Below are 27,892 nucleotides of genomic sequence, written 5' to 3' on the forward strand. Positions count from 1 at the left end.
AAACTTTTAGAATGATACTTCATAAGGCATACTTTGTACAAAACATATCTTAATTACATGACAGTGGTGAATATTGCAGTGCCAGGGTGTCACAGGGGGAAACAGTAGACATGAAATATTTTGACTGTGGTAAGGCTTTCAACACAGTCCAATATGACATACTCATGAGCAAACTAGGGAAATATGGTCTAGATGAAAGTACTATAAGGTGGGTGTATTCAGGGCCAGCGCTAGACCAAATGGCATGTCAAGCGAAGGGCATCTTCGGTGCTCCCTCCCCATTTGTTAAATGGCTGAAAATAGTCTAGGAGGTTCAAGGAAAATGTAGTTCTCAGAAAGCCTGGAAGGTTCCACAAGATTCTACAAAGGTCCAGAACATTCTAGGAGGTTAGTAAATGAATCCACATAAACAATACCTGAAATATTTTACTTCAAACATTCTATTTTCCCTTTTGTTGCTAAAAACAAAAATGGCACCCTCCAAGCCCAGCACCCAAGGCAGTTGCCTGGGTCACCCGCCCCTAAATCCAGCCCTGGGTGCATGCAGTGTAGGTGTAGCCGTGTTGGTCCCGCGATATTACAGAGACAAGGTGGGTGAAGTAATATCTTTTATTGGACCAACAACAGAGCTAAAGAAGAGTGCTGTGTGGCTCAAAAACTTCTCTCTCTCTCTCTCTCACCAACAGAAGTTAGTCCAGTAAAAGATATTACCTCACCCACCTTGTCTGTCTAGAGTGGGTGCACAGCTGGTTGAAAAAAACATACGTAAGTGAGTAGTTATCAATGGTTCACTGTTAAACTGGAAGGACGTATCTAGTGAGGTCCCCTCCCCCTGGGTGTCTGTCATGGATCCAGTAACAGTCAATATTTTAAGTAATGACTTGGATGCTGGAATAAAATGTACACTTATAAAATTTGTGCATGACAGCAAGATGGGAAGGGTTGCAAGCACTGTGGAGGACAGTATTAGAATTCAAAATGATCTTGATAAATTGATAATTGGTCTGAAATAGATGAAATTCAATAAAGGCAAGTGCAAAGGTATAAGAGTTAGGAAGGAAAAATCAAATGCACAAATACATAATGGGGAATACGCGGTTAGGCAGCAGAATTGCAGAAAAGGATCTGTGGATCACAAATTGAACAGGACTCAGCAATATGCTATTGTTCTGAAAAAGGCAAGTATCATTCTAGCATGTATTAATGGCAGACGGCAGGTCTCTCTCTCTATTCAGGATTGGAGAGGCCTCAGCTGGAATACTGTGTCCAGTTTTGCACAATACACTTTAGGACAGATGTGGATAAATTGGAGAGAGTCCAGACGAGCGCAACAAAAATGATAAACTGTTCAGAAAACGTGACCAACAAGTAAAGGTTGAACAAACTGGGCATGTTTAGTCTAGGGAAAAGAGGACTAAGAGGGTGCAGGGGGGCTGATCACAGTCTTCAAGTGCTTCAAGAGCTGCTACTAAGAGGATGGTGATCAATTGTTTGCTATGTCTACTGAGGGTAGGACAAGAAGTAATGGGCTTAATTTTCATCAAAGGAGATTCAGGTTATATATTAGGGAAAAACTTTCTAACTATAAGGAAAATTAAGCAGTAGAACAGGTTAGCTGAGGGAAGTTGTGGGATTGAAGGTTTTTAAGAGCAAGTTAGACAAACACCAGGCAGGGATGGTCTAGGTTTACTTAGTCCTGCCTCAATTCAAGGGGCTGGACTAGATGACCTCTTGAGGGCCCTTCCAGCCCTACATTTCTATGATTCTATCATTCATTCTGTAAAAAAGACATAAGTGTTCAATAAATATTTCTGTTCTGCATTTGGGGAAAAAGAGAATATATTCTCATGATATGGTGATAACACTCTTTCCATTCCACTCGTATCTCTGGAGGATGTTAAAGAGCAGACCCCAATGTTAGACATTTTAAATCAGCGGTTCAGATAGCTTGCATCCAAGAAGTTTAAAAGAGCTCATTAAGTTCATGCTTTAAACACCAGTAGTCCATCAATGATTGAAGTTAAGCATGTGCTGTATATGGGCCAGAGGATTTAGCATCTTGCATGACTGAGCCTCAGCTGTGCAGGAAATTCAGAGTTTAACCTTAGCTTAAAAGAAATCTAGACATTTTTATTCTGATATACATAGATTTCAAGGTCAGAAGGGACCATTTTGGATCATCCAGTGGTGCAGAAAATTTATTGGCTCAAAGTACCAACTTCTAAAAATAATCGCTGTTTGAAGTATAACATGTAAATTTCTCCTTTCTGTGCACATTTTGTAAGACATTAATAGCCATAACTTCAGTATTTCTGGATTCACAGTAACATTAATGCATAAGGAAGCCTGAAATGTTAACATCCGTTGAAGTGAGCTGTAGCTCACGAAAGCTTATGCTCAAATAAATTGGTTAGTCTCTAAGGTGCCACAAGTACTCCTTTTCTTTTTGCAATATCCTTTTTAACCATCTCAGGTTTTTAGATAGTGAATCAAAAAGCCACAATGAAGCAGCACTTATTATTATGTCTTTCATCGTATACAAATAAGAAAAAGGGTATTCTCATCCCCGACTTTCCTCTGAAGCTGTATTGGGCTGTCATACTTGGGTCTAGTTTCTGTTGTTTCGTGTATGGGTATTGGGTGGTCTGTGATAGGTCGGACTAGATGACCTGGTGACCCTTCTGGCCTTAAAGTCTGTGACTCTCTGTCACGAACAAAGGCAGCTAAGAGGAGAGCTTCAGAGGATGTAGCTGTGGACTCTGTGCTTGGAGGTAGCTGGACATGGTGAGTGGTGTGTTTGGCCCATCTGTGGGTTGTTTGTTTATTTGGTCTCTGTGTATAGACTCCAAGGCTGTGCCACAGCTGAGTAAGCAAAGAAGACAGGTCTGTTTGCTGGTTCCTTGATAAGGACCGCAAGGCTCTGACCCTGGGAGTGCTGATCAGCCCAGCTGTCTGAAGTCTCTGAGTGGTTCATCGCTCCCTGGTGGAGAAGGGTGGCACTGACCTGAGCTAAGCAGGGAGACTTTATATAAAAGGTCACTTGCTTTGCAAACTCAAGAGCTGCGAACAGAGGCAGCTCACAGGGGAGTTCAGGAAAGCATTTGGAGAGGGAGTTGTGGGAGACTCTTTCCAGGTTCAGCTTTAAGTGCGATTTTGTGGTGGTCAACAATGGAACAGTGGTGGTGACCTGTAAAGGATATGCCCCATGGGTGCCTGCCTTCATGACTGGCAGCTGTGCAAGGGTGTGGCTGGGCTGTTTGCCCATAGACAGGGGAGAGTCCCCCTTACCCTCCTGCCTAAGGTCAGTATGGGGGTTGTAGACCCCATTATAGTACCTCATATGGGCATTCATGCAACTTTAATTGTCATATTGCCTGACTTTTAATATCTAACTGTGAAACATTCAGATACAATAATATAGTATTTGTATGGATTTTTTTGTGATTTGTTTTCATTTTAAAAAATTATTATTCTTTTGCACTTTATGACTAGACAGCAGCAAAATGATATCTTCCTCACCTGTGAGGTATGCAGTGAACATGTGTACTAACAGCATGCATGCACAGCCCAGCATATCTTCACTCAGTGTTGGCAAAAAGTACCAACAAAAACAACAGCACAAAATTTCAGACCCAAGCCTAGAATCTACAGGCGAGATACAAAAAGGACGTAGGCTTACTATTGCTGCATGTAACTTTTAGCTACCATGCTGCCTGATGGAATCCTCAGCCCTGAGTTAGGTGCCCAGGCTCCCTATACAATGTGTTAGGTGCCTAAGAATTGGATTCACAAAAGTCAGCAAGATGAGTGGGGAGCCACCTAAACTAGCCCAGATGAAATGCCAAAGAAGAGAAGGAGGTGGTGATCCCTTATACCCAACAGCCCAGTGGTTAGGGCACTCACCTGGGAGGAGGGGACCTGGCTGTAAGTCCTTTCTCCAAATCAGGCTGTCTGACCGGGAGGAGGGGCATCCCTTTCTTGGTTGTCTTTTGTCCAGGTTAGGCATGCCATGAGTACGCCTACTGTAGCAGGTCCCGCAGACAAGACAGGTTGGGGAATGTCTAGTTTGTGAATCCTGCCAGGCCTTAGCTACTGAGCTGTTCAGTAATGTCAGCGCTTCGACAACTCTGGCATGTGCACTAGCAGAAATGTGGGCAGCTAAGGTATTTACCTGCAGAAACTTCGCTATCTTGTGACTGTATACACCTACAGGGTTAATGGCAGCTCAGCAGGCATTCTGAGGAGCTAAATTAGTGGCTCCCAAGTTTTCCAGACTACTGTACCCCTTTTAGGAGTTCGATTGGTCTTAAAAGGTTAAAAACTACTTGCTGACAAAATCAGATATAAAAATACAAATGGCACAGGACACTATTATTGAAACATTGCTGACTTTCTCATTTTGTAATTACAAAATAAGTCAAGTGGAATATAAATACTGTACTTCCATTTCAGTGTATAGTAGATAGAGCAATATAAACAAGTCATTGTCTGTATGAAATTTTAGTTTGTACTGACTTTGCTTGTGATTTTTATGTAGCCTGTTGTAAAACTAGGCAAATATCTAGATGAGTTGATGCACCCTTTGGAAGACCTCTGTGTACCCCCAGGGCTATGTGTACCTCTGGTTGAGAACCACTGAGCTATATCATGCACTTTGGTACCTAAAGTAGCAGTTTACCCAAGTCCCTTTGTTAATCTAAGCCTATGGCTCTTGGCTTTGCAGCAATAGCCTGCACCATGGTGCCTCCCAGCCAAGTCCATCCATCCCTCTGTTCCTTACTTAACTTATCTGAAAATAAAATGTGACTATTTCATTCACAAATTTTAAGTGAGTCTGTTTGACAACCTGGGGCAGCTAAGTGCCCTGCTGCTTATTTCTGTTGTTCTTCCCTGATGACCCTTTGGCTATGCATAGGTCCTAGAAAACCCAACAGATGTGTATTAGGCCCCAAACAATGCAGCTCTGAAGAGTGCTTAATGCATCATCTCTCCCTTTGTACTGTAGTGTCAGCTAGTGACAGGGTATACCTGGTCCTTTGTAGCTCCCTGCTGGAGGCCCTGTGGTCCTGCCACAAGAAGGAGCAGTGAGGGTGGGTCCTCTAGGTCTGCATGTAAGCAGCCAATCAGAGCCCAGCAGGCTCAGATAAAAGGACGCAGGGCCCTGGCAGGTCAGTTCCTGACTGGGACCAGTGGGGTGAGGACAGGTACTTTGTGGTGGTCACAGGAGCCTGACTGCCTGCATTTACTGGACCTGGGAGAGAGAAGACCTGAAAGCTTTAACTCTCAGGTAATGGGTGAAAGGAAAGGCACCAGATGGGTAGAGGCTCAGGGAAAACAGCAGCAACCAACTAAAGGAGGCAGTATAGGCTGCTGTAGATAGGCTCACTGGGAGTGGTGGGTGGGCCTGGGTTCCTCCACTGGGAAAGTGGGCTAAGCCCCGAGAAGGGGACAAGCCTGAGTGATGTGTGGGAGTTAAAGGGCTCATGGATTGGTCTGAAGACCCTGCGGAGTTTGTTAAACTCTTTGCTACCCTGGAAGAGGTTCATTCATTTTTTGACTGTTACTTGGCTGGAGGGCTGAGCCACTGAAGACCTGTCAAGCAAGGTTGACAGCTTATAGGGGGGCACCAGGTGGGGGTGGGGGAAGGTTACAGCACCACACCCAAATGATAGGAGGAACTCATGTGAGGTGAGTGTCCACTGTCACAAAGCAGTTTAGCACTAGCTGCAGTACCATCAAAGCAAGAATTATTTTACTAGTAACTTAAGTTGTAGACACCAGGTCACTGTTACACATACTTATATCACATTAAGTCTATGCAAACAGTTAAGTACAGTAAAAACACCAAGAACCATAATCCAATATTAACGTTTCCAAGGGCAGTGTGAATTTGGCGAATGTGGACTGTACTTCTTGTGCTCCCTGTTACACATCATCTTAGGTCAAAATGAGTGGAATATATATTACATACATCTGCAAACTGCACTTTATATCTTGGTTTTTCAGAGGAACAATAATTCTGACAACAGTTGCTTGTGTGGTATTCGTTCAGTGTTATTTCAAGGTTTTTTTTCTTTGTATGGTTTTCTCAGAGGAAAACAAAACCTGATAAAACGGGAAAAGACTATAAACACAAGGAGAAAAAATCAAAACCTGAGGAAACTGAATGTTGAGGCTGATTCTGAAAGATGAGCGATATAGTTTTTTGGTACTTCAGTTCTGCATTTCTTCTTCTGATATGGTTATATTTTTGACTTTGTTTGACTGTTTTAACATCAAAGATCAATTGCATTTCTAGCTGTCTGGATGATTTAAAGGAGAAAATACAGGTGACTAGTGCATTACTTCATCTGTTTGATGTTTGAAGTGTTGTAGTGAAGTTTTGAGGTCTTTATCTCCAAAACCCTATTTTTCATTTGTTTATGATAGAACTAGAAGTTATTGTTTGTCAATAAGCCTCTTGTTTTAGCTGTCATGACTGAAAGATGCATGTCTTCTAAAAAGAAAAACCTCTCGTAGTAACTGGAAACCTATACTGATCCCCTTTGGATCAAATATACCTTGAAGACCGATGGGAACAATAACTCTTTTGAGTCTCACATTAGTGGAAGTTAGATAACTGCGGTTCTGATCTCTTTTATTCTGAGCATCAAAAAGTACAGTATATTTTAGTAAGTAACAGATTTTTTTTTTTAAACATCTTTGCATGAAAACTCAACTCTGCTTTCAGAAGATAGACATCTGTAACTCTTCCTTAAACATGCCTTCAAAGTGGAGATCTTTTGCCATGAGCTCTTCTTCCACATCCTCTAATGCCCACTGATGATCAGTCAGTTCCAAAGCTTCCCATTCCGTCTACAGGGAGAGTAAATAGAAGGGGAGGAAGAAACAGAGAGGGCTGAGTATTAAAACAGTTCTCTTGTCACTTCCTGTGCATATTCTCTTCAAGGATGGTGCAATGTTCTGTATAAACAAACAGGACTATGCCCAATTTCACACTCCTTCCTCAAAATAAATACTTTCTGCATGAAATTACTCACAAGTAGCCTACTCTTATTGAAGAACATATCTGAAAAGTTGGTTAATTAAAGCATTTCAGAGATGTAAGGCCTTTTATGCTTACAAAAAATTTGAAAAATGAGGCTTTTCTTCTTTCTGAAAAGGCCTCTAACTTTTTAGAGTACTGTTCTCCCTCTAAACCGCCCGAGACTACAAATGCCACATTGGCTGGATTTGTTTGTCCCCAGGGGAGCAGTGCCTCTTGGCAATAGGTAATTCACTTGGGAGACATTGCTAAGATTAGCTGTACCTCTGAGAATTCTGCAGGCCTCATGTCAGAATTGATGACATCCACAGGGTTGGGGCTATCCCCTCTGCAGGTCCCAGGAGGCTGTGGAGCTTATACACTCTGTAAGACTGGAGTGGGCTGCTCAGACTGTCTCCTCTAAGGTCAGCAGTTCCAGCGCTGCAGCTGGAGCAACAGTCTAGCAGAATTTCTGCCGAACCTTCCATACAGGTCCCATTTTCACCTCACTGACGCTGGGGCAGAAATCCCTGTTATTTCCTGAGTCATTAGCAGTGTAATCGGTTACAGTGTAACCATAATCAGCAAACACACAAGAATTCTATTTTTAAAGACAAACTAATGGGGTTGATTTGTTTGTGACTGAGCTTATACACATGTCTGAATGGTAATGAAACTTCTCTATTCTCAAAAAAATAAACTTAGGATGACTTAAAATACCACAGGGAAGAAACAAACATGGCAGAAGTCTTATTTGTCTTTTATAAAAACAGGCAGGTTCTAGATTCTAAAAAGTCATTGGAAGATAGGTCCATCAATGGCTCTTAGCCAGGATGGGCTGGGATGGTGTCCCTAGCCTCTGTTTGCCAGAAGCTGGGAATGGGTGACAGGGGATGGATCACTTGATGATTACCTGTTCTGTTCATTTGCTCTGGGGCACCTAGTATTGGTCACTGTCGGAAGACAGGATACTGGGATAGATGGACCTTTAGTCTGACCCATTACGGACGCTCTTATGTTGTTCTTGATGTCAGTAAGAAGGTACCCAGCACTCTTGTTAAGAAGTGGCTGAAGTCCAGCATCCTTCATGGACATGGTAGTTTGTCTTCTCTGAAGGAGGCACTGATGATCACTGAGCAGTGCTCCCGAGTGCTCTCGGTTTCACCAATCTTAAGAGGAAAGGGTCTCTCTTGTATGAGAATGTACTGGTGAACAGTCCATTTTGATCAGGAGAATGGCACCACTGCTTCATTCTGCATCTTCGGAACCAATGAGGCCACTGAATTTCCCTGCTGAATTAAGGTGAGAGCTCTTAACAGCAAGAAGCTCCTGGGTCTGAGGTTGGGCAAAGACAGTCTAGGATGAAATAGCTAGGCAGGATTTGGTGGCTGCTATCAAAGCTGAGAAGGATCTCTTGATTTCCTTCTTGCCTGTGGCATAGAGTCTCAAGGACTGTGACAGAGGGTGCTCCCCTCAGTAAGCAAGGGATTAAACTGACTTCCCCTCTTCCCTTGAACAGGTGCTGAGGCCTAGAACAATGGGTGTGGGAAGGCAGGGCTCCAGGTTCAGGGGGATAGATGAACCCCGGCTGGGGAATCTTATGTTTGTTTTGCTAATGCTAATATGCCTTGATTTAAATAGGAAAAGATTTTTTTCAGCTGAGAAAAATCCTTGTGGATGATTACTGTCCTTTTTCTGCTGAGTCACCCCACCAATTACAAACTCCTTATGTCACCCATAGCTGGTCTGGGAATAAATCTTGAGTCCCTTGTTCTGACTCCTGGATTATGCTTAATTTGAGACAGGTTGTCTATGAAGTATGAGATTACCAGGCAGTGTGGAGCAGGGATGTTCTGGGGATTGCTCATCAATAAGCAACGTCTGGACATTGGCTGTAGTTTGGCTGGTCCCTCCACAGGTTGGGCCCGTGGCTAAATGGTGTCTTTTACCACAGAGCTCAGGAAACTCACTGAATCAAAGCATTTTCAGGGGCAGACCATCAGCCTGACTAACTCCCTTCACAGGCAGCAGCATGGGAATGCTCTAGTCATGGTTTGTGGGAAGTGGTGGGAGCAGGCTAGTGGTGGTGGGGGGAGGAGGAGGCAGTTACTACACTCCTTACATTTCCATTAACCAGAAGGGGAAGTCCTAGGAGTGTCCCAGTGTGTGAGTGGGTACAGAGACTGCTTGGGAGAACTGTGGCAACCGTAGTTCTGTCAGGTGCAGGCAGACAAGATAGTTCTTGATATTGCAGGTCAATGCCCCAAGTACCAGTAATTGTGTCATCAAGCAGGCAGAGGTTGAGTAGCTCTTCAAGGCACCTCTCTGATTCCCTGGGCTCAGGCTTCCAGTATTTATGCTTTCCTTCTCTGCCTTGGTCTTTCACAAGGCAAGATGAAGCACGTACGACACACTAACCTCACTTAGGCTCAAGTTCTATTACTAATGCTCAGGCTTGAGAATTTTCTGTTCCTGTCAGTCATGCCCAATCTTTTCTTCTTGAGTGACAGATAAGCCTCACACATGGACACAGTTTCCATACCTTTAACAATCCGTATCACAGGACTCCCAGCTCTCTGGGTTTTCCAGATTACGCTGTCAGGTGCTGATGAAATCCTACAAGATTTTTACAGAGAGAGCTTGGAATGATCCATCTAGGAGCCCAGCTAACCCTGATCTTCCCTGGAAGTTCACCTGGCTGTTGTTTCTGCCTGTTATCTTTGCTCATCAGCAAGCAAGTTTTTCAATTCAGGAAGAGCCTCGGGCATTTTAACTCTCCAGTGCCGCTTCACTAGTTTTGTTGGATTTAAATTTCAGCGTCACTAAACTCAGAACTTCTGTCTGAGTGCTCTTTATACTTTCTGTCCTTGAGCTACCTTCCTGACTGTACTCGCCTCTGCCAGGCAGGTGAGGATACTCCAACTCTTGATAACTCATTCCCCTGACCACTTTGGTGGCTTTTCATAAAGATGAAGTTGTGCTTTCTCCTCATCCAAAAATTTTGCCAAAAGGGGGGCACACTTTCATCTGAGCTAGACCCCTCTACTGATTTCTTTTCCAAGCTCCATCATAGACCTGCTCCATGAGTTGGGCTTGTGTTCAGCTTCACAATGACCCAACAACCCCTTTTGTGAAGTCATCCAGGTTATTTGCTTCATTTGGGGGAAGGTCCAAAGAGGAAAATAAATTAAGAGCTTGTCCAAATGGATCCTCTCTTGTATTCAGACAGACCTGTAAATAACTAGGTTTACTTCAGATGACTAGAAAGCCCATTCCACTAACACTATGGAAGCTTCTACTTTCTGTGTTAGTCATATGCCAGCTCAGATTTGTGGAAAAAGTGTTTGGATATCATTATGCAGAAATACTCTCTCAATGCCAAGGCACAATAGGCCACTTTGAAAGTGCTGTTCTGTAGCTTGGAGTGCTAATGAAGAGCAGCATTTCCTCCTGAGGTGGTTTCTTCTGCTCTGTTAATCTCCAAGAACAGGGAAAAGGTGGAGGCTATTTCATGAGATAGCTGGGCTACTTATCTATAACAGGAGTTAGCAGAATATTACCTTCACAGATCTCCATTCATCCTCTTTCCTCACTCCTTCAGAGGACCTGTGTTTTCCAGGCAGTGAGTAAGGGAAGAGGGGCTGCATACAGTACATAGGTTTGTAAACGTACAGCACACACAAGTGAATTTGGAAATTTAAGCAATACTGTACCTTAAAGGCTTTGTTAGTATCTGCGGGCATGGCCATTGCTGCTCCTGTCATCTGTTCCTGCATCACCCTAGATTGGTCTGCAGCTGCAACAGAGAGAAACAAGAGTGGATATTTACTCACTCCACATGGACAGAGAGCTCTTGAAAGCACTGTACCACCAGAGAAGAATTTCTGGATCGGAACTGTAGGCTAGAGAGTTGCAGGCACCCATCCACATGATCATGCTATGATGACCCTGCAGGATGACAGTAACATATGCTCATGAGGCAGAGTGGAAAGGAATGTTTCTCATCTGCTAATTCCTTCCTGAGCCATGCTGAGCACCAGTGCAGATGTATGGGTAACTTTCCTCCATGTGCAAGTTTACATTTTGTCCCCTTACTGACAGACCCTGCCTTCTCCAACTTAATGGCTTCCAAAGATACAGACACACAACCTCAGACTCTCCACCAGTGCAGGATCTTTTTAGCATTCCCACTGACTATTTGACTAGGCAAAAGGCAAAGTGTCACAGCTACACAGATCTCCAAACTGAAAACATTCCATGGAAACTAACGCTAAAATGGCTAATGGCCAGAAACAATGAAGGAAAAACAAAACTCATCTTGAACAAGCGAACTGCCCGTAGTGAAAGGCTTCAGTAATCTTCTGCCCAGAGGATGTTCCTACTGAACCTGCAATGTCCAGAGAAGCTGTGGGGAGAATGCTATTAGCCCTTTTGGTGATGGTTCTGCCCAGCTTTCCTACTAAAGCTTCACTTTTCTTGGGTGTAAAAACCTGCAATGACTTAAGCGGAGTGAACCTTGATAAATGCAAGGTAGGGAATCTCTGCTAGCCTGCACTGGTAGATGTTTAGAAACCATATCCAGCTGTATGGCCCTGTTTGTGTCACTCAAATAATAAAAAGCCAGTTATGCTTGGCCCAGTGGAATAGCAGTAGTTTCATTTTGGGAAGAACTCTGCTCTCACTACCTCATTGGTAAGTGATGTGGGTTACCAGCTGTGGTTTGGTTTTTTTGGGTGACCATTGACCAGCAGCTTGAAGGCCATTTGTACTTCTATTAATTCCAGGAGACTGTAATCAAACTTCCTTTAGAAGCTCAGTTACATGCATGGAAACATTTTCTAGGCTACATGATACTAGTCTGATGGGCTGGAGAGCCTGGCATTTGGCTACTCAGAGCATCATTCCTGTGAGCATTGTTCCGAAGATGCCAGCTGTGCAGTTTGCACTAGTAGTGGAGGAAACAGCATGTTCAGCTCAGAGAAATGAATTTCTGACTTCCGTGCAAATAGCTAATGGATTCAGTGTGCCATTGCAACTATGGCACCAGAGCTGGCAGACTTGGAAGATCCTTAGCTGAAAACTCCTGGTCTTGTACTAGAAGAACTCGGTGATCTCACTTTAGAATTCTGTCCATGGAGAGTTAAGCAAGAGCTCTCTTTGTGCTGAAGGACTCCCTGGTTAGAGTCTACTGTTGAGTTGGGATGGAACAGCTCTTCTCATCTATTATCAGACTCAGGTTCTGGAAAAAAGATTTGCATATGTTGATTAAAGTAGGGTCTACTGTACAGGCTGAGGAAGGCCAGCTCCACTCACCCAAATATGGCAGAACACCACTAGCTTTTCTCCCTTAGAGCTACAGCATCCACCATCTTCTTTGTGAAGGGTTTGGGGGCAGTTACCAGCCAGAATGGCAGGGGTCTGTACTGGAAGAACAGTCCTCTGATGACTCTTGGGACCTGCTGATGACAGAGCTCTGGGAATCTCAAGGATTGATCTCTTTTGTGAAAGGGATGACTGGAAAGGCAGTTTTATCCCGTTTGTTTTAACGGGATCGTCAGAGAAGAAAAACTGAGTTTTGTGGGGTCTCTCTCTAGCTATCTAATACAACCCCTCCTAGGGATGTAACTTCTAATGCAATGGAAGAAAACTGAACACAGCTACAAATGATCCATCCTGTGGCCACTAAGCCATGCTGCCTGAGTCAGCTTGTAATGCTTGTTCATAGTCCTTGGTGGGGATTTCACATCAGGGTTTCTCAACACAAGTCAATTTTTAAATAGGTAACGGGGAAAGTCTTTTCTCAGAACCATCCTAAAGATGGACATGACAATCCCTAAAAAGGCAGAGCCACGGAGATGGAGACTGATGCCTATAGAAGGCCAGGCTGAGACAATTTACCCCCCTCTCCTTTGTCCCAGAGTGAGCCTGAAACAATGAACTCTTAGGACCTTGGCTGCATATTCTTCTTTAGTAGCATCCACGATCCTGACATTTGCAGCCACTGTTGCAGTCAGTACAGCAGCCCCTGCTGTTCTGATGTAAACTTCAGTTTATTTTCTGCTGTCCCCACCCTTCCAGTGGATCAGAGATTCTAACTTGGAGGCACAAGAGTGAACTGTAAAAGTTGTTGGGGGAAAGCTCCAGGAGTTCTGGGGTTATTGCCTGGTGTTTTGGCATGAGTCTCAAACCCAATACCTGCTTCCAGCCCTTTCTCTGAGGTGGCTGAGGCTTACTGAAGTGGGCAGGGGCTGCAACTCCTGTGTTTCTCTTCCCTGTGAGCAGGGGCGGAGAGAACATTTATATACGAGGTGTGTGGGGAGGAGGGAGATGTGAACTCCTAGCTTCCCAGCCAAGAAACTTTTGACAGCAACCAGTTGTCCCACTGCCCCGCATCTAGAAGCAAAGACTAGTTAAGTCTTTGCGCTTTTCTTTAAAGCTAAAAATCCAAACAGATTTAGAGATTTCTCCCCACCTGTTTGAGGCTAATGAAGGAAAAGGCAACTGGCTACCTCCACCCTAATTGAATTGACCTCGGTAGCACGGACCCCCCACTTGGTAAGGAAACTTCCATCTTTTCATGTGCTGTATATTTATACCTGCTTACTGTATTTTCCACTCCATGCATCTGATGAAGTGGGTTATATCCCATGAAAGCTTATGCCCAAATAAATAAAATTGGAAGGTTATTAACAGTCAGTGAATGGGCAATGGATTAGACTTCCAAGGCTAGCCATACTGTCATCCATTCAGAGAGGATAGTGGTAGGACTGAGTAACATAAGGGTCTGACAGGACAACTCATGACTTTCCTGGTCCTGCTGGGAGTCTTGTATTCACTCAGATGATCTCTCCAACACAAGCAGAAACCAGTTAAAAACACAAACAATAGGGTCTTACCATTATCTTGACCCAGGATGAGCGTATAAATGCTTCTAAGTCCAAACACATTCAGGAAGTACCATGAAGCAGAACTCACCCTGACAAACCAAAACAAAGAGATTAGATTTCAGCTCAATGAGTGCCTGAATGCAGGATGCCTATCTTCTGATCTCACTTCAGGCATGCTTGTACAGGCAGAGGCACTCATTCATTCTAAGCTTTTCATAGCCAAGTTCCACCATTCCCAGCCTGTGTGATGTATTGATTAAAAAACAAAGCTCTTACCAGGATGCATCCAAAGTGAGCAGCTCAATTCCCTGCTGCAGCATTGGTTTAAAGCGCAGCGTCAGGGGAAATGGTACCTTTGCTGTAAGGAAGGCAAACAAGACGATCTCACAAACAGTGGTAAGCAACTGCAGAGCTGTTCCACAATCAGCTGTTCCTCTTGGTATTAACATTTTTCAGCTGATGTATACAGAACTCACTTATTTTTTTTAACTCCCAGTAAAAGTCAAATTTTAAAGGGTTTTTGAAAATAAACCAAATAATCACTGCTATTAACACATCCATGATGGACAAGAGTCATCTCACAAACAGCAGGAGTAAAACAAACTCCAAACTGAAGGAAAGTATATATGTTTGGAACCCACTGCATTAGTTACTTAGTGTGACTTGACTCTTACACGTGTGGAAGGAAACCTACTCTGTCAACTTCAAATCTAGGCAATAAAAAAAGTTCCAAGCAGTTATTGGTGCTACACCTGCTCTCAACTGCACCTACCAGTGTCTGTATTTCATGGTCATATTTTGCTATTTTTGAAGAAGTGTTTCTCTCTCCACTGTCACTGAGTGAATGAGCCATTGCATCAAATAGAGTGCAACTCTGCCATAAATACTGAGTATCTCCCATTCCCTGCTAGATGTTAGTGGATGTCTGCTTAATCACAATAGTGCCAGTAGGCAGGGTGAATTTGATTTAAATCACTAGTCAGGAAGACTCGATTTAATCATGGATTTCTACATAAAAGTGCATTCTTGTTGGTGGTTATAACCTTAATACATATTCTTCACAACTCAGAGATAACGTAGGTTTCATTTTTAGAAGGTACACACTATACATTTTTAAAGTGACTTTATTTTGAAAACTTTTCAGATTAGTCTTACAGCTATATCAGAAAATGAATGATTGTTTGGTTATTTCATTTACCAAAGGTAATTGAAGCAGATATTTATGAAGTCACTGGGAGGTGAACTATCTCCAATTCAACAGGTTAATCATTAATATTTGGAGGATTTTCTTGCCATGCTGTATTAGGAGGAGAACATCACCAGACAGACATGTAAATTGTTTTATTTAACTAAAACAACAACGTTATGTATTCTGGATATTTTTTTCTTCAACAGAAAACTTATAATATTTTAACAAAACAAGCATATGAATTTTTGAATTTAGTTGAACATTCAAGTTTTTTAAAATCAGGTTTGTTTTTATTAAGATTGTTTTTAACTAAAATAGTTAAATTGAAATATTTAAAAACAAAACAAATTAAATCGACAGTCAGGTAGGTCAACATGAAAAACTTAAAATATTGGCTTCTGCAGCTAACTCAGTCATCTTCACCTTCATTTTCCTGTTTATTCATAATCTGGAAAAGAAAAACAAGCTTTCCTGCTTTTTGAGGTCCCAAACGATTTCTCAATTTGGAATGAATTAGTCCAAAGGAAGAAAATATTCTTTCTACATCGGCAGAAGAAGCTACTGCAGTTAAAAGTGAGATTATCATTTCAACAGTCTCTGAATCCAAGTGCTTAAGTGACTTCCACCAGTTCACTGGTGTGTTAGTCTCTAAGGTGCCACAAGTACTCCTTTTCCATCAGCAAACATATTTCTTGAACAGTTCACCCTTAGCTCTGAAGTTTATTATAGTTGGCATTATGGAGGGTTGGTTGCTGGATGTCCATGTCGTAGCCAACTCCTCTTCTTCAGCAGTTAAGGTTTGACCCTGGTAGCGAGTATTGAGAATATTTCCAGGAAAATGAGCTAGAGATAGTGCTTGTCCCATTCGTGTGGTTTTTTTTTTTTTTTTAATGCTTGTAATTTAACTCTGTCATTGCATATTTCTCTCTTTAAGATCTCAGTTCCTTCCAAATTTCAACAGCGTCAGCAATAAAGCAGCTATTTCCCTGCATTTTGCTCAAGGCTACAGAAATAGGCTTCAGGGTACTCAGCATGTGTTCAACATTTCTCTTAAGCCCAATACTGAGAACCCCCTGCTCAAAGCAGAACCAATCCCCAATTAAATCATCCCAGCCAGGGCTTTGTCAAGCCTGACCTTAAAAACTTCTAAGGAAGGAGATTCTACCACCTCCCTAGGTAACACATTCCAATGTTTCACCACCCTCCTAGTGAAAACATTTTTCCTAATATCCAACCTAAACCTCCCCCACTGCAACTTGAGACCATTACTCCTTGTCCTGTCCTCTTCTACCACTGAGAATAGTCTAGAACCATCCTTTCTGGAACCACCTCTCAGGTAGTTGAAAGCAGCTATCAAATCCCCCCTCATTCTTCTCTTCTGCAGACTAAACAATCCCAGTTCCCTCAGCCTCTCCTCATAAGTCATGTGTTCCAGACCCCTAATCATTTTTGTTGCCCTTCGCTGGACTCTCTCCAATTTATCCACATCCTTCTTGTAGTGTGGGGCCCAAAACTGGACACAGTACTCCAGATGAGGCCTCACCAATGTCGAATAGAGGGGGACAATCACGTCCCTCGATCTGCTGGCTATGCCCCTACTTATACAGCCCAAAATGCCATTGGCCTTCTTGGCAACAAGGGCACACTGCTGACTCAGATCCAGCTTCTTGTCCACTGTCACCCCTAGGTCCTTTTCCGCAGAACTGCTGCCTAGCCATTCGGTCCCTAGTCTGTAGCAATGCATTGGGTTCTTCCGTCCTAAGTGCAGGACCCTGCACTTATCCTTATTGAACCTCATCAGATTTCTTTTGGCCCAATCCTCCAATTTGTCTAGGTCCCTCTGTATCCTATCCCTGCCCTCCAGCGTATCTACCACTCCTCCTAGTTTAGTATCATCCGCAAATTTGCTGAGAGTGCAATCCACACCATCCTCCAGATCATTTATGAAGATATTGAACAAAACCGGCCCCAGGACCGACCCCTGGGGCACTCCACTTGACACCGGCTGCCAACTAGACATGGAGCCATTGATCACTACCCATTGAGCCCGACAATCTAGCCAACTTTCTACTCACCTTATAGTGCATTCATCCAGCCCATACTTCTTTAACTTGCTGACAAGAATACTGTGGGAGACCGTGTCAAAAGCTTTGCTAAAGTCAAGATACAATACATCCACTGCTTTCCCTTCATCCACAAAACCAGTAATCTCATCATAGAAGGCGATTAGATTAGTCAGGCATGACCTTCCTTTGGTGAATCCATGCTGACTGTTCCTGATCACTTTCCTCTCATGTAATTGCTTCAGGATTGATTCTTTGAGGACCTGCTCCATGATTTTTCCAGGGACTGAGGTGAGGCTGACTGGCCTGTAGTTCCCAGGATCCTCCTTCTTCCCTTTTTTAAAGATTGGCACTACATTAGCCTTTTTCCAGTCATCTGGGACTTCCCCCGTTCACCATGAGTTTTCAAAGATAATGGCCAATGGCTCTGCAATCACAGCCGCCAATTCCTTTAGCACTCTCGGATGCAACTCGTCCAGCCCCATGGACTTGTGCACGTCCAGCTTTTCTAAATAGTCCCTAACCACCTCTTTCTCCACAGAGGGCTGGCCATCTACTCCCCATGCTGTGCTGCCCAGTGCAGCAGTCTGGGAGCTGACCTTGTTAGTGAAGACAGAGGCAAAAAAAGCATTGAGTACATTAGCTTTTTCCACATCCTCTGTCACTAGGTTGCCTTCCTCATTCAGTAAGGGGCCCACACTTTCCTTGGCTTTCTTCTTGTTGCCAACATACCTGAAGAAACCCTTCTTGTTACTCTTGACATCTCTTGCTAGCTGCAGCTCCAGGTGCGATTTGGCCCTCCTGATTTCATTCCTACATGCCCGAGCAATATTTTTATACTCTTCCCTGGTCATATGTCCAACCTTCCACTTCTTGTAAGCTTCTTTTTTATGTTTAAGATCCGCTAGGATTTCACCGTTAAGCCAAGCTGGCTGCCTGCCATATTTACTATTCTTTCGACACATCGGGATGGTTTGTCCCTGTAACCTCAACAGGGATTCCTTGAAATACAGCCAGCTCTCCTGGACTCCTTTCCCCTTCATGTTAGTCCCCCAGGGGATCCTACCCATCCGTTCCCTAAGGGAGTTGAAGTCTGCTTTCCTGAAGTCCAGGGTCCGTATCCTGCTGCTTACCTTTCTTCCCTGTGTCAGGATCCTGAACTCTACCAACTCATGGTCACTGCCTCCCAAATTCCCATCCACTTTTGCTTCCCCCAGTAATTCTTCCCGGTTTGTGAGCAGCAGGTCAAGAAAAGCTCCCCCCCTAGTTGGCTCCTCTAGCACTTGCACCAGGAAATTGTCCCCTACATTTTCCAAAAACTTCCCGGATTGTCTATGCACCGCTGTATTGCTCTCCCAGCAGATATCAGGAAAATTAAAGTGATCCATCAAGTGATCCATCTCCTGCGGCCCATTCCCAGCTTCTGGCAAAATAAAGGCTGGGGACACCATCCCAGCCCATCCTGGCTAATACCCACTGATAGAGCTATCCTCCACAAATTTATCTAGTTCTTTTTTGAATCCTGATATAGTCTTGGCCTTCACAAAATCCTCTGGCAAAGATTTCCACAGGATGACTGAGTTGTGTGAAGAAATACTTCCTTTTGTTTGTTTTAAACCTGCTGCCTATTAATTTCATTTGGTGACCCCTAGTTCTTGTGTTATGAGAAGTAGTAAATAACACTTCCATATTTTCTCCACAGCAGTCATGATTTCATAGACGTCTATCTCATTCCCCCCTTAGTCATCTCTTATCCAGGCTGAAAAGTCCCAGTCTTATTATTCTCTCCTCATATGGAAGCTGTTCCATGCCCCTAATAATTTTTGTTGCCCTTTTCTATACCTTTTCCAATTCCAATATATCTTTTTTGAGATGGGGTGACCATATCTGCACACAGTATTCAAGATGTGGGCGTACCAGGGATTTATATAGAGGCAATATGTTTTCTGTCTTATCTATCCTTTTCTGAATGATTCCCAACATTCTCTTAGCTTTTCTGACTGCCACTGCACATTGAGTGGATGTTTTCAGAGAACTATCCAGGATGACTCCAAGATCTCTTTCTTGAGTGGAAACAGCTAATTTAGCATCACTTTATATGTGTAGTTTCAGAGTAGTAGCCGTGTTAGTCTGTATTCGCAAAAAGAAAAGGAGTACTTGTGGCACCTTAGAGACTAACATTTATTTGAGCATAAGCTTTCGTGAGCTACAGCTCCAATGAAGCACAAGTACTCCTTTTCTTTTTATATGTGTAGTTATTGATGGTGGATTTGGAGATTCTATTCCCCTTCCATTTGGTCAAGAGGGGAGAAATCTGCTGTGCCTCTTTAGAGCCAGGATTACACTCATTTCACTCCACTAGCTCAGCCCATGCTTAGGCAGAGGTAACAAGGCTCTGATGTGGCCTAATGCCTGCATGAAACCATTGCATATTGCTCCATGACACTTACTTGTTACAAAGCCCGAGAACGTCATGTTGATCCAACCGCCGATAAGGATCATGGGTAGAACATTGGTTACATTCCCTTTCATCATATCCGTCAGCATAGTAGGATCTATCAGGTACAGATTGAACACAGTACATTAAGCACTGATTACACGCTGCCTTCCCAGATGTTTTGTCACAGCCTGCCTTTCTGATGGTAGTTAAAGGAAAACAATGTAAGAGGTCACTTAGCTTGACTGAAAAAGTGGGTTGTATATCAATAAGGAGTGAATGAGAGGTTAATCATGATGACAAGACCCCCACCTAGGTCTTTTATATAGTGCTTTTCATAAGTAGATCTCAAAGCACTTTACAAAGGAGGTGAATAGCACCCAGTATTAAGGAAGTGGTGTCACTTCAACTATGCAATCCATTACATTGACCTGAAATGGGGGCACAAAGCAAAACAGAGTCCAGGGTTCTGAATTCACAGTACTGCCAAGAATGCTATCTCCTGCAAGCTTTTTAGGACAGAACTCTACCTGCATCTCCGCAGAGCTCAGAGGTTTCCCCTGAAAAATTTCAGCTTGACTAGGAATTTAGAAAGACAAATTGTTTCCCTGCTGGGTGCTGGAGCCAGCTCCTAGTTGACCCTAACCCCAGTTGACTTCAGGAGGGCTGCATATGTGGCAGAATTGAATTTAGCTTTTCCCTTCTGTTGCACCTCCCCAGGCCTTGTGGATGTTGGTGTTGGACTCTAACCTGGGCTGAAATCACAAACTGTCCCAAAAGGGGAAAGGTGCCAAAAACGCCACAACCGATAATCATGTTATATAAAATTATTGTTAAAAGAAAGCAGAGAACAGAGATAAAGAGATGGTGAGAGCCTTGTCTACACATGGAGTTTAACAAAAAGGTGTCAATTTAAACCAATTTAGTTGAACTGGTGCAAATCCGTACGTGGACATGGATTTAAATTTAGCTTAAGTCAATTAGGAATGGGTTTTATGCTAAACTGAAGTAAGAGTGGCCACAAAGGGATGCAACTGAAGTAAGTCTGTAGCCAAGGCCTAAAAGGACAGGTGATTAAGGACTGCCTGGCTTCTGCTGAGGTACAGAAGTGTTATGGTAAGAGACCAGCACCATTTTAAGATAACGTAAGTGACAATACTTGGGATCAGTGAAAACTTGTTTTTACTAGCCATTTTTGATAGGACAAGGCTGCCCTCCCTTTGGACCACTTCTTTTCTGAAGAGCATTTGACAATATAGTTTGAGTGTAGGGTAGCAGGAAGCATATAACAGCTGTCACCACCAAATGTGGGGTTAGAGGGATTTGTCATCACTTAGCTGGGCCTTTTACTAACCCTGAAAGATGCTGTGACTGAACGAGATGAGGCAAGGAAATCAGGCAGCGTCACCATTTCCACTCCTGTGTCCTAAGCAGTAAACATATGGCTCCTGCTTACACCCACTCACCCTGTCAAATTCCTCCCCACACTCCCATTCCTCCTGCCTCTCTTTTCCTTTCTTATTAGAAATCTGACTTAAGCTTGGTTTACACTTAAAAGTTATGTCAGCAGAACTAAATCAGTCAGGGGTGTGAAAATCCTAATGTAGCTATGCTGCCAAAACCCTCAGCTTAGATACAGACATATTGATGGCAGAGTGCTTCTGTCGAGGTAGCTAACATTGTGCGGGGACGTAGTGTTCCTACACCAACAGAAAAACTCCTTCTGCTGGTGTAGGCTACATCTACACTAGGGTCTACACCAAAACTGCTATGCTGACAGAGGTTTCGTAGTGTAGACATACCCTCAGCCAACTCGGATAGTTTTAACCTTGAAATGCTTTGCTGTGACCAATTTGATAGGCCAATAATGATCTCCAAGTACCTATGCTCTGAGTAGGTCGAAAGCTTGTTTCTCTCACCAACAGAAGTTGGTCCAATAAAAGCTAGTACCTGGGACGAACATGGCTACAACACTGCACAGAGCTAACAATACACATTTTCAGAGACATTCAGCAGGTCTGCCAGGGCAGACAAGACTTGAAGGGCTTGTCTACATTGGCAAGTTTGTGTGCAGTAAAGCAGCGTTGAGTGCAGTAACTCCCAAGGTGTTCACACTGCCAAGCCACTTAGTGCACAGAAATTGCGCAGTTGCTGCGCTCTAAAAAAACCACCTCAACGAGAGGTGTAGAGCTGTCTTTCACCAGGGCTACAGTGCTGTGGTGCCAGTGTAGACACCGTGATGATTACAGCCTGTTCTCACCTCTCTGGCCATCGGTTTGAACTCTACTGCCTTGTCCTCAGGTGACCAACCATCAGCCCCACCCTGTACATTCCTTTGCAAATTTGAAAGTCCCCTTCCTGTGTGCTCAGTGATGCGTGCAGTGGTCTCAGCGCATCTTTCCAGGTGGCCATGCCTACTCCACGTACCAGGCGATCCCCCCCATTTGGCGCAATGCTGAGCTGCTGGTCCTCATTGGAATTTGGGGAGAGGAGACAGTGCAGTGACAGCTGTGCTCCAACCGTTGGGATTTTGATACCTATGGACAGATTTCTAGAAGCATGACAGAAAAGGGCCATGACCGGGACACATTGCAGTGCAGGGTTTTGCAGTGAAGGAGCTGTGGAATGCCTACCACAAGGTGCGGGAGGCAACTGCTGCTCTGGTGCTGAGCCCACGAGCTGCCAGTTCTACAAAGAGCTGGACACGATACTCCACCTCCATTACGAAGTCCCCTGTGGATACTTCGTTGCCAGTCGAGAGTGGACCGAGCCAGGAGGAGGCAATCTTGGATGAAGAGGGTGAGGGGGAACCAGAGGCAGAGGATGACTCGGAGGCCAGAGATGCATGCAGTTAGGAGCTCTCTTCTACCCCGGAGGAGCCTAGCCAGTCATAGCAGGTGGATATTGGCGAAGCGCAAACAGGAGAGGAGGCTCCTGGTAAGTGAATCTGATTTTGGGAATTGCTGAAGCAAGTTGTTGGGGGCAGGAGTGTTGCAGAAAGCAGGCTTGTCTCCCACATCATGCCTAGTTTGAGAGGTGGAAAAGGCTGCTGATACACTCCCTCACTTCATGGGAATCTCCCTCAGAGATCTCCAGGAAACTCTTGTGGAGACACTGGGCAATCCGCTCCCGCAGATTCCTCGGCTGTTTCTTGCCCCATTAACTGTAACTTTCCCGCGCCACTGTGCCGTCACGGGGGGGGTGGGGTGGGGAGGCAGGGACCATAGCTGCACACAGGCTATCCACATAGGGGCCAGGGCGGAAGCCGCAGGCTTGGAGAAGACTCTCCCTTGATTCCCTGCTCACACTCAGCAGTGAGATATCTTCCAAAATGATCACCTCCTGTGGAAAGTGTGGGGACAGGAATGATTATCAGGCCTATCCTACAGTGCTGGCTCTCCCCAAGTGCCCAAGAGCCACATGCCCAGTGTACAGCAGGATCCGGGAACAGTGATTTACCCTGCCCCTGCGGCTACTCACCATTTTGGGGGTCTTGTGGCTTATGTGTGCTTGCCTGGGGTCAGCCAGTTAGTGTCAGGTGTGTGAGTACTGGCTGTGTTTTAAAGCACTGAAACAGTGTTGTCTGTGCTGCAAACAACACTGCTTCTGTAAAATGTTGCATTTAAACTTCACAGAGATGACCTTGGGAGGCCAGCCTCCCTTATCGGTGGCAGAACAGTTGCGAGGAATTCAAAAGCAGCCAAGAAGGACTAAGGAGAACTTTATGCGAGAGGTTATGATGCAGTCTGCCGCCGAGAAAAAGGAATTGAAGGAGTGGTGGGACAGTGAGAAGAGGGAACGAAAGGAGAACATGGCACACCAGAAAGAAGCCATGGAGCGGTTCTTAAACAGTTATGGAGCACCAAGAGGACACAATCCAGGAGATACTAGCTCTTCAAACCGAGCAGCTCTGCGCCCGCCCTCCCCTGCAGCCACTGTCGCAAAACAAGCGATGAAATGGATATGACTGATAAGAAGCGATGAAATGGATATGACTGAGTCTGTCTGGGCAATAATTAAATTGGGGAAGAAAACTATTAGAGCCTCCCCTGGGATAATGCTTGGGGTGTGCTATAGACCGCCGGGATCTAATTTGGATATGGATAGAGCCCTTTTTAATGTTTTTAATAAAGTAAATACTAATGGAAACTGTGTGATCATGGGAGACTTTAACTTCCCAGATATAGACTGGAGGATGAGTGCTAGTAATAATAATAGGGCTCAGATTTTCCTAGATGCGATAGCTGATGGATTCCTTCAACAAGTAGTTGCTGAACCGACTAGAGGGGATGCCATTTTAGATCTGGTCTTGGCGAGTAATGAGGATCTCATAGAGGAAATGGTTGTAGGGGATAATCTTGGCTCAAGTGATCATGAGCTAATTCAGTTCAAACTGAATGGAAGGATTAACAAAAATAAATCTGCAACTAGGGTTTTTGATTTCAAAAGGGCTGACTTTCAAAAATTAAGGAAATTAGTTAGGGAAGTGGATTGGACTGAAGAATTTATGGGTTTAAAGGTAGAGGAGGCCTGGGATTATTTTAAATTAAAGCTGCAGAAGCTATCGGAAGCCTGCATCCCAAGAAAGGGGAAAAAATTCATAGGCAGGAGTTGTAGACCAAGCTGGATGAGCAAGCATCTTAGAGAGGTAATTAAGAAAAAGCAGAAAGCATATAGGGAGTGGAAGAAGGGGAGGGATCAGTAAGGAAAGCTACCTTATTGAGGTCAGAATATGTAGGGATAAAGTGAGACAGGCTAAAAGTCAAGTAGAGTTGGACCTTGCAAAGGGAATTAAAACCAATAGTAAAAGGTTCTATAGTCATATAAATAGGAAAAGAACAAAGAAAGAAGAAGTGGGACCGCTAAAAACTGAGGATGGAGTGGAGGTCAAGGATAATCTAGGCATGGCCCAATATCTAAACAAATACTTTGCCTCAGTCTTTAATAAGACTAAAGAGGATCTTAGGGATAATGGTAGCATGATAAATGGGAATGAGGATATGGAGGTAGACATCACCATATCTGAGGTAGAAGCGAAACTCAAACAGCTTAATGGGGCTAAATCGGGGGGCCCAGATAATCTTCATCCAAGAATATTAAAAGAATTGGCACAAGAAATTGCAAGCCCATTAGCAAGAATTTTTAATGAATCTGTAAATTCAGGGGTTGTACCATATGATTGGAGAGTTGCTAACATAGTTCCTATTTTTAAGAAAGGGAAAAAAAGTGATCCAAGTAATTATAGGCCTGTTAGTTTGACATCTGTAGTATGCAAGGTCTTGGAAAAAATTTTGAAGGAGAAGGTAGTTAAGGACATTGAAGTCAATGGTAAATGGGACAAAATACAACATGGTTTTACAAAAGGTAGATCGTGCCAAACCAACCTGATTTCCTTCTTTGAGAGAGTAACAGATTTTTTAGATAAAGGAAACGCAGTGGATCTAATTTATTTAGATTTTAGTAAGGCGTTTGATACTGTGCCACATGGGGAATTATTAGTTAAATTGGATAAGATGGGCATCAATAGGAAAATTGAAAGGTGGATAGGGAATTGGTTAAAGGGGAGACTACAACGGGTCCTACTGAAAGGTGAACTGTCAAGTTGGAGGGAGGTTACTAGTGGAGTTCCTCAAGGATCAGTTTTGGGACCAATCTTATTTAATCTTTTTATTACTGACCTGGGCACAAAAAGTGGGAGTGTGCTAATAAAGTTTGCAGATGATACAAAGCTGGGAGGTATTGCTAATTTAGAGAAGGACAGGGATACCCTACAGGAGGATCTGGATGACCTTGTAAACTGGAGTAATAGGAATAGGATGAAATTTAATAGTGAGAAGTGTAAGGTCATGCATTTAGGGATTAATAACAAGAATTTTAGTTATAAGCTAGGGACGCATCAACTAGAAGTAACGGAGGAGGAAAAGGACCTTGGAGTATTGGTTGATCATAGGTTGACTATGAGCTGCCAATGTGATATGGCTGTGAAAAAAGCTAATGTCGTCTTGGGATGCATCAGGAGAGGTATTTCCAGTAGGGATAAGGAGGTTTTAGTACCGTTATATAAGGCACTGGTGAGACCTCACCTGGAATACTGTGTGCAGTTCTGGTCTCCCATGTTTAAGAAGGATGAATTCAAACTGGAACAGGTACAGAGAAGGGCTACTAGGATGATCCGAGGAATGGAAAACTTGTCTTATGAAAGGAGACTCAGGGAGCTTGGCTTGTTTAGCCTAACTAAAAGAAGGTTGAGGGGAGATATGATTGCTCTCTATAAATATATCAGAGGGATAAATACCAGAGAGGGAGAGGAATTATTTAAACTCAATACCAATGTGGACACAAGAACAAATGGATATAAACTGGCCACTAGGAAATTTAGATTAGAAATTAGACGAAGGTTTCTAACCATCAGAGGAGTGAAGTTTTGGAATAGCCTTCCGAGGGAAGTAGTGGGGGCAAAAGATCTATCTTGCTTTAAGATTAAACTCGATAAGTTTATGGAGGAGATGGTATGATGGGATAACATGGTTTTGGTAATTAAATATTCATGGTAAATAGGCCCAATGGCCTGTGATGGGTTTTTAGATGGGGTAAGATCCAAGTTACCCGGGAAAGAATTTTCTGTAGTATCTGGCTGATGAATCTTGCCCATATGCTCAGGGTTTAGCTGATCGCCATATTTGGGGTCGGGAAGGAATTTTCCTCCAGGGCAGATTGGAAGGCCCTGGAGGTTTTTCGCCTTCCTCTGTAGCATGGGGCACGGGTCACTTGCTGGAGGATTCTCTGCTCCTTGAGGTCTTCAAACTACAATTTGAGGACTTCAATAGCACAGATATAGGTGTGAGGTCTTTTTTAGGAGTGGTGGGTGAAATTCTGTGGCCTGCATTGTGCAGGAGGTCAGACTAGATGATCATAATGGTCCCTTCTGACCTAAATATCTATGAATCTATGAATCTATAAAACTCTTTCCCATGTGCCACTCCCCCCACTGCCAACACACCCTTATCAATCTCCTGGATCCACTCTCTACCCGCAGCATTCCACTCCTCCCTCCTCACAGTCCAGTAGTGTGGACTCCCAATACCCACTACACTCAACACCCATCAATCTGTAGTTTGGCCCTGATGAAGTACAGCACCCGCTGCATCGTACTCCAAAGGAGAAGGTTGGATATGATCCCTGGACATACACAAATCTGTAGCCATCCCGGGAGCCCTCCTCCTCTTGAGACCTTCCATTCCCCCATTCCTTCCATTTCCCCCCACAATCCCCCTCCCTGCTGATGAATTTTTTCTTTTGACTCTCTCCTCTGGTTGTTGCCTTTCAATAAAAAATTGTGCTTGTTTGAAATCAATCTTTATTCTATTAAGGGAAAGCAAAAAAGAGCACCGCAAAGCAACATACTATGTTAAGGCCCCTTTTTGCATCATGTGCACCAATCACCTCCTAGCATTACAAGCACTGCAATCTCGAGCATAGCAACAAATATTAGTGGCTTTCAGCTTCAAATTGCTGCCTCAAAGCATCCCTGATCCTTATGGCCCCGTGCTGTGCCCTTCTAATAGCCCTGGTCTCTGGCTGTTCAAACTCAGTCTTCAGGCGCTGAGCCTCTGCAGTCCAGCCCTGAGTGAACCTTTCACCCTTCCCTTCAAAAATATTATGGAGCGCACAGCATGCAGCTATAAGCATAGGAATATTATCGGCCATGTCCAGATTCCCATATAGGCATTGCCAGCGGGCTTTTAAATGGCCAAATGCACACTCCACAGTCATTCTGCACTTGCTCAGCCTGTTGTTGAACCGTGTCTGGCTTCACGAGCCATGGCATTAAAGGGTAGGCGGGGTCTCCCAGGATCACAATGGGCATTTTGATTTCCCCCCACAGTGATCTTCTGGTCTGGGAAGAAATTCCCTGCTTGCAGCTTCTTGAACAGGCCAGTGTTCCGAAAGATGTGTGCATCATGCACCTTTCAGGACCAGCCTGCGTTAACGTCTGTGAAACGCCCACGGTGATCCACAAGTGCCTGTAGAACCATTGAGAAATACCCCTTGCGATTAATGTACTTGGTGGCTAGGTGGTCTGGTGCCAGAATTGGAATGTGTGTGCCATCTATCGCCCCTCTGCAGTTAGGGAAGCCCATTTGTGCAAAGCCATCCACAAGCTCTCAGACGTTGCCCAGAGTCATGGTCTTTTGGAGTAGGATGCAATTAATGGCCCTGCACACTTGCATCAACACGAGTCCAACGGTCGACTTGCCCAGTCCGAACTGGTTAGCGACTGATCGGTAGCAG

The 27,892-nt window shown here is 43.9% G+C and overlaps 1 protein-coding gene across 1 annotated transcript in view; it reads right to left on the minus strand.

The window, feature by feature from the left end:
* Positions 1–6,620: 6,620 nt before the first annotated feature.
* EMC3 (ER membrane protein complex subunit 3) overlaps positions 6,621–27,892 on the minus strand; it is a 31,998-nt gene continuing 10,726 nt past the window's right edge. Inside the window, exons 5-9 of the mRNA XM_073352758.1 lie at positions 19,614–19,718; positions 14,188–14,269; positions 13,921–14,000; positions 10,738–10,820; positions 6,621–6,855 (exon numbers count right to left, since the gene is read on the minus strand). Of these exons, the coding sequence (XP_073208859.1) occupies positions 6,727–6,855; positions 10,738–10,820; positions 13,921–14,000; positions 14,188–14,269; positions 19,614–19,718 (479 nt within the window). The 3' untranslated portion in view covers positions 6,621–6,726. The remainder of the gene's footprint in view (positions 6,856–10,737; positions 10,821–13,920; positions 14,001–14,187; positions 14,270–19,613; positions 19,719–27,892) is intronic.

The sequence above is a fragment of the Lepidochelys kempii genome, chromosome 7 (assembly GCF_965140265.1).
Source record: "Lepidochelys kempii isolate rLepKem1 chromosome 7, rLepKem1.hap2, whole genome shotgun sequence".
Lineage (NCBI taxonomy): Eukaryota > Metazoa > Chordata > Testudines > Cheloniidae > Lepidochelys > Lepidochelys kempii.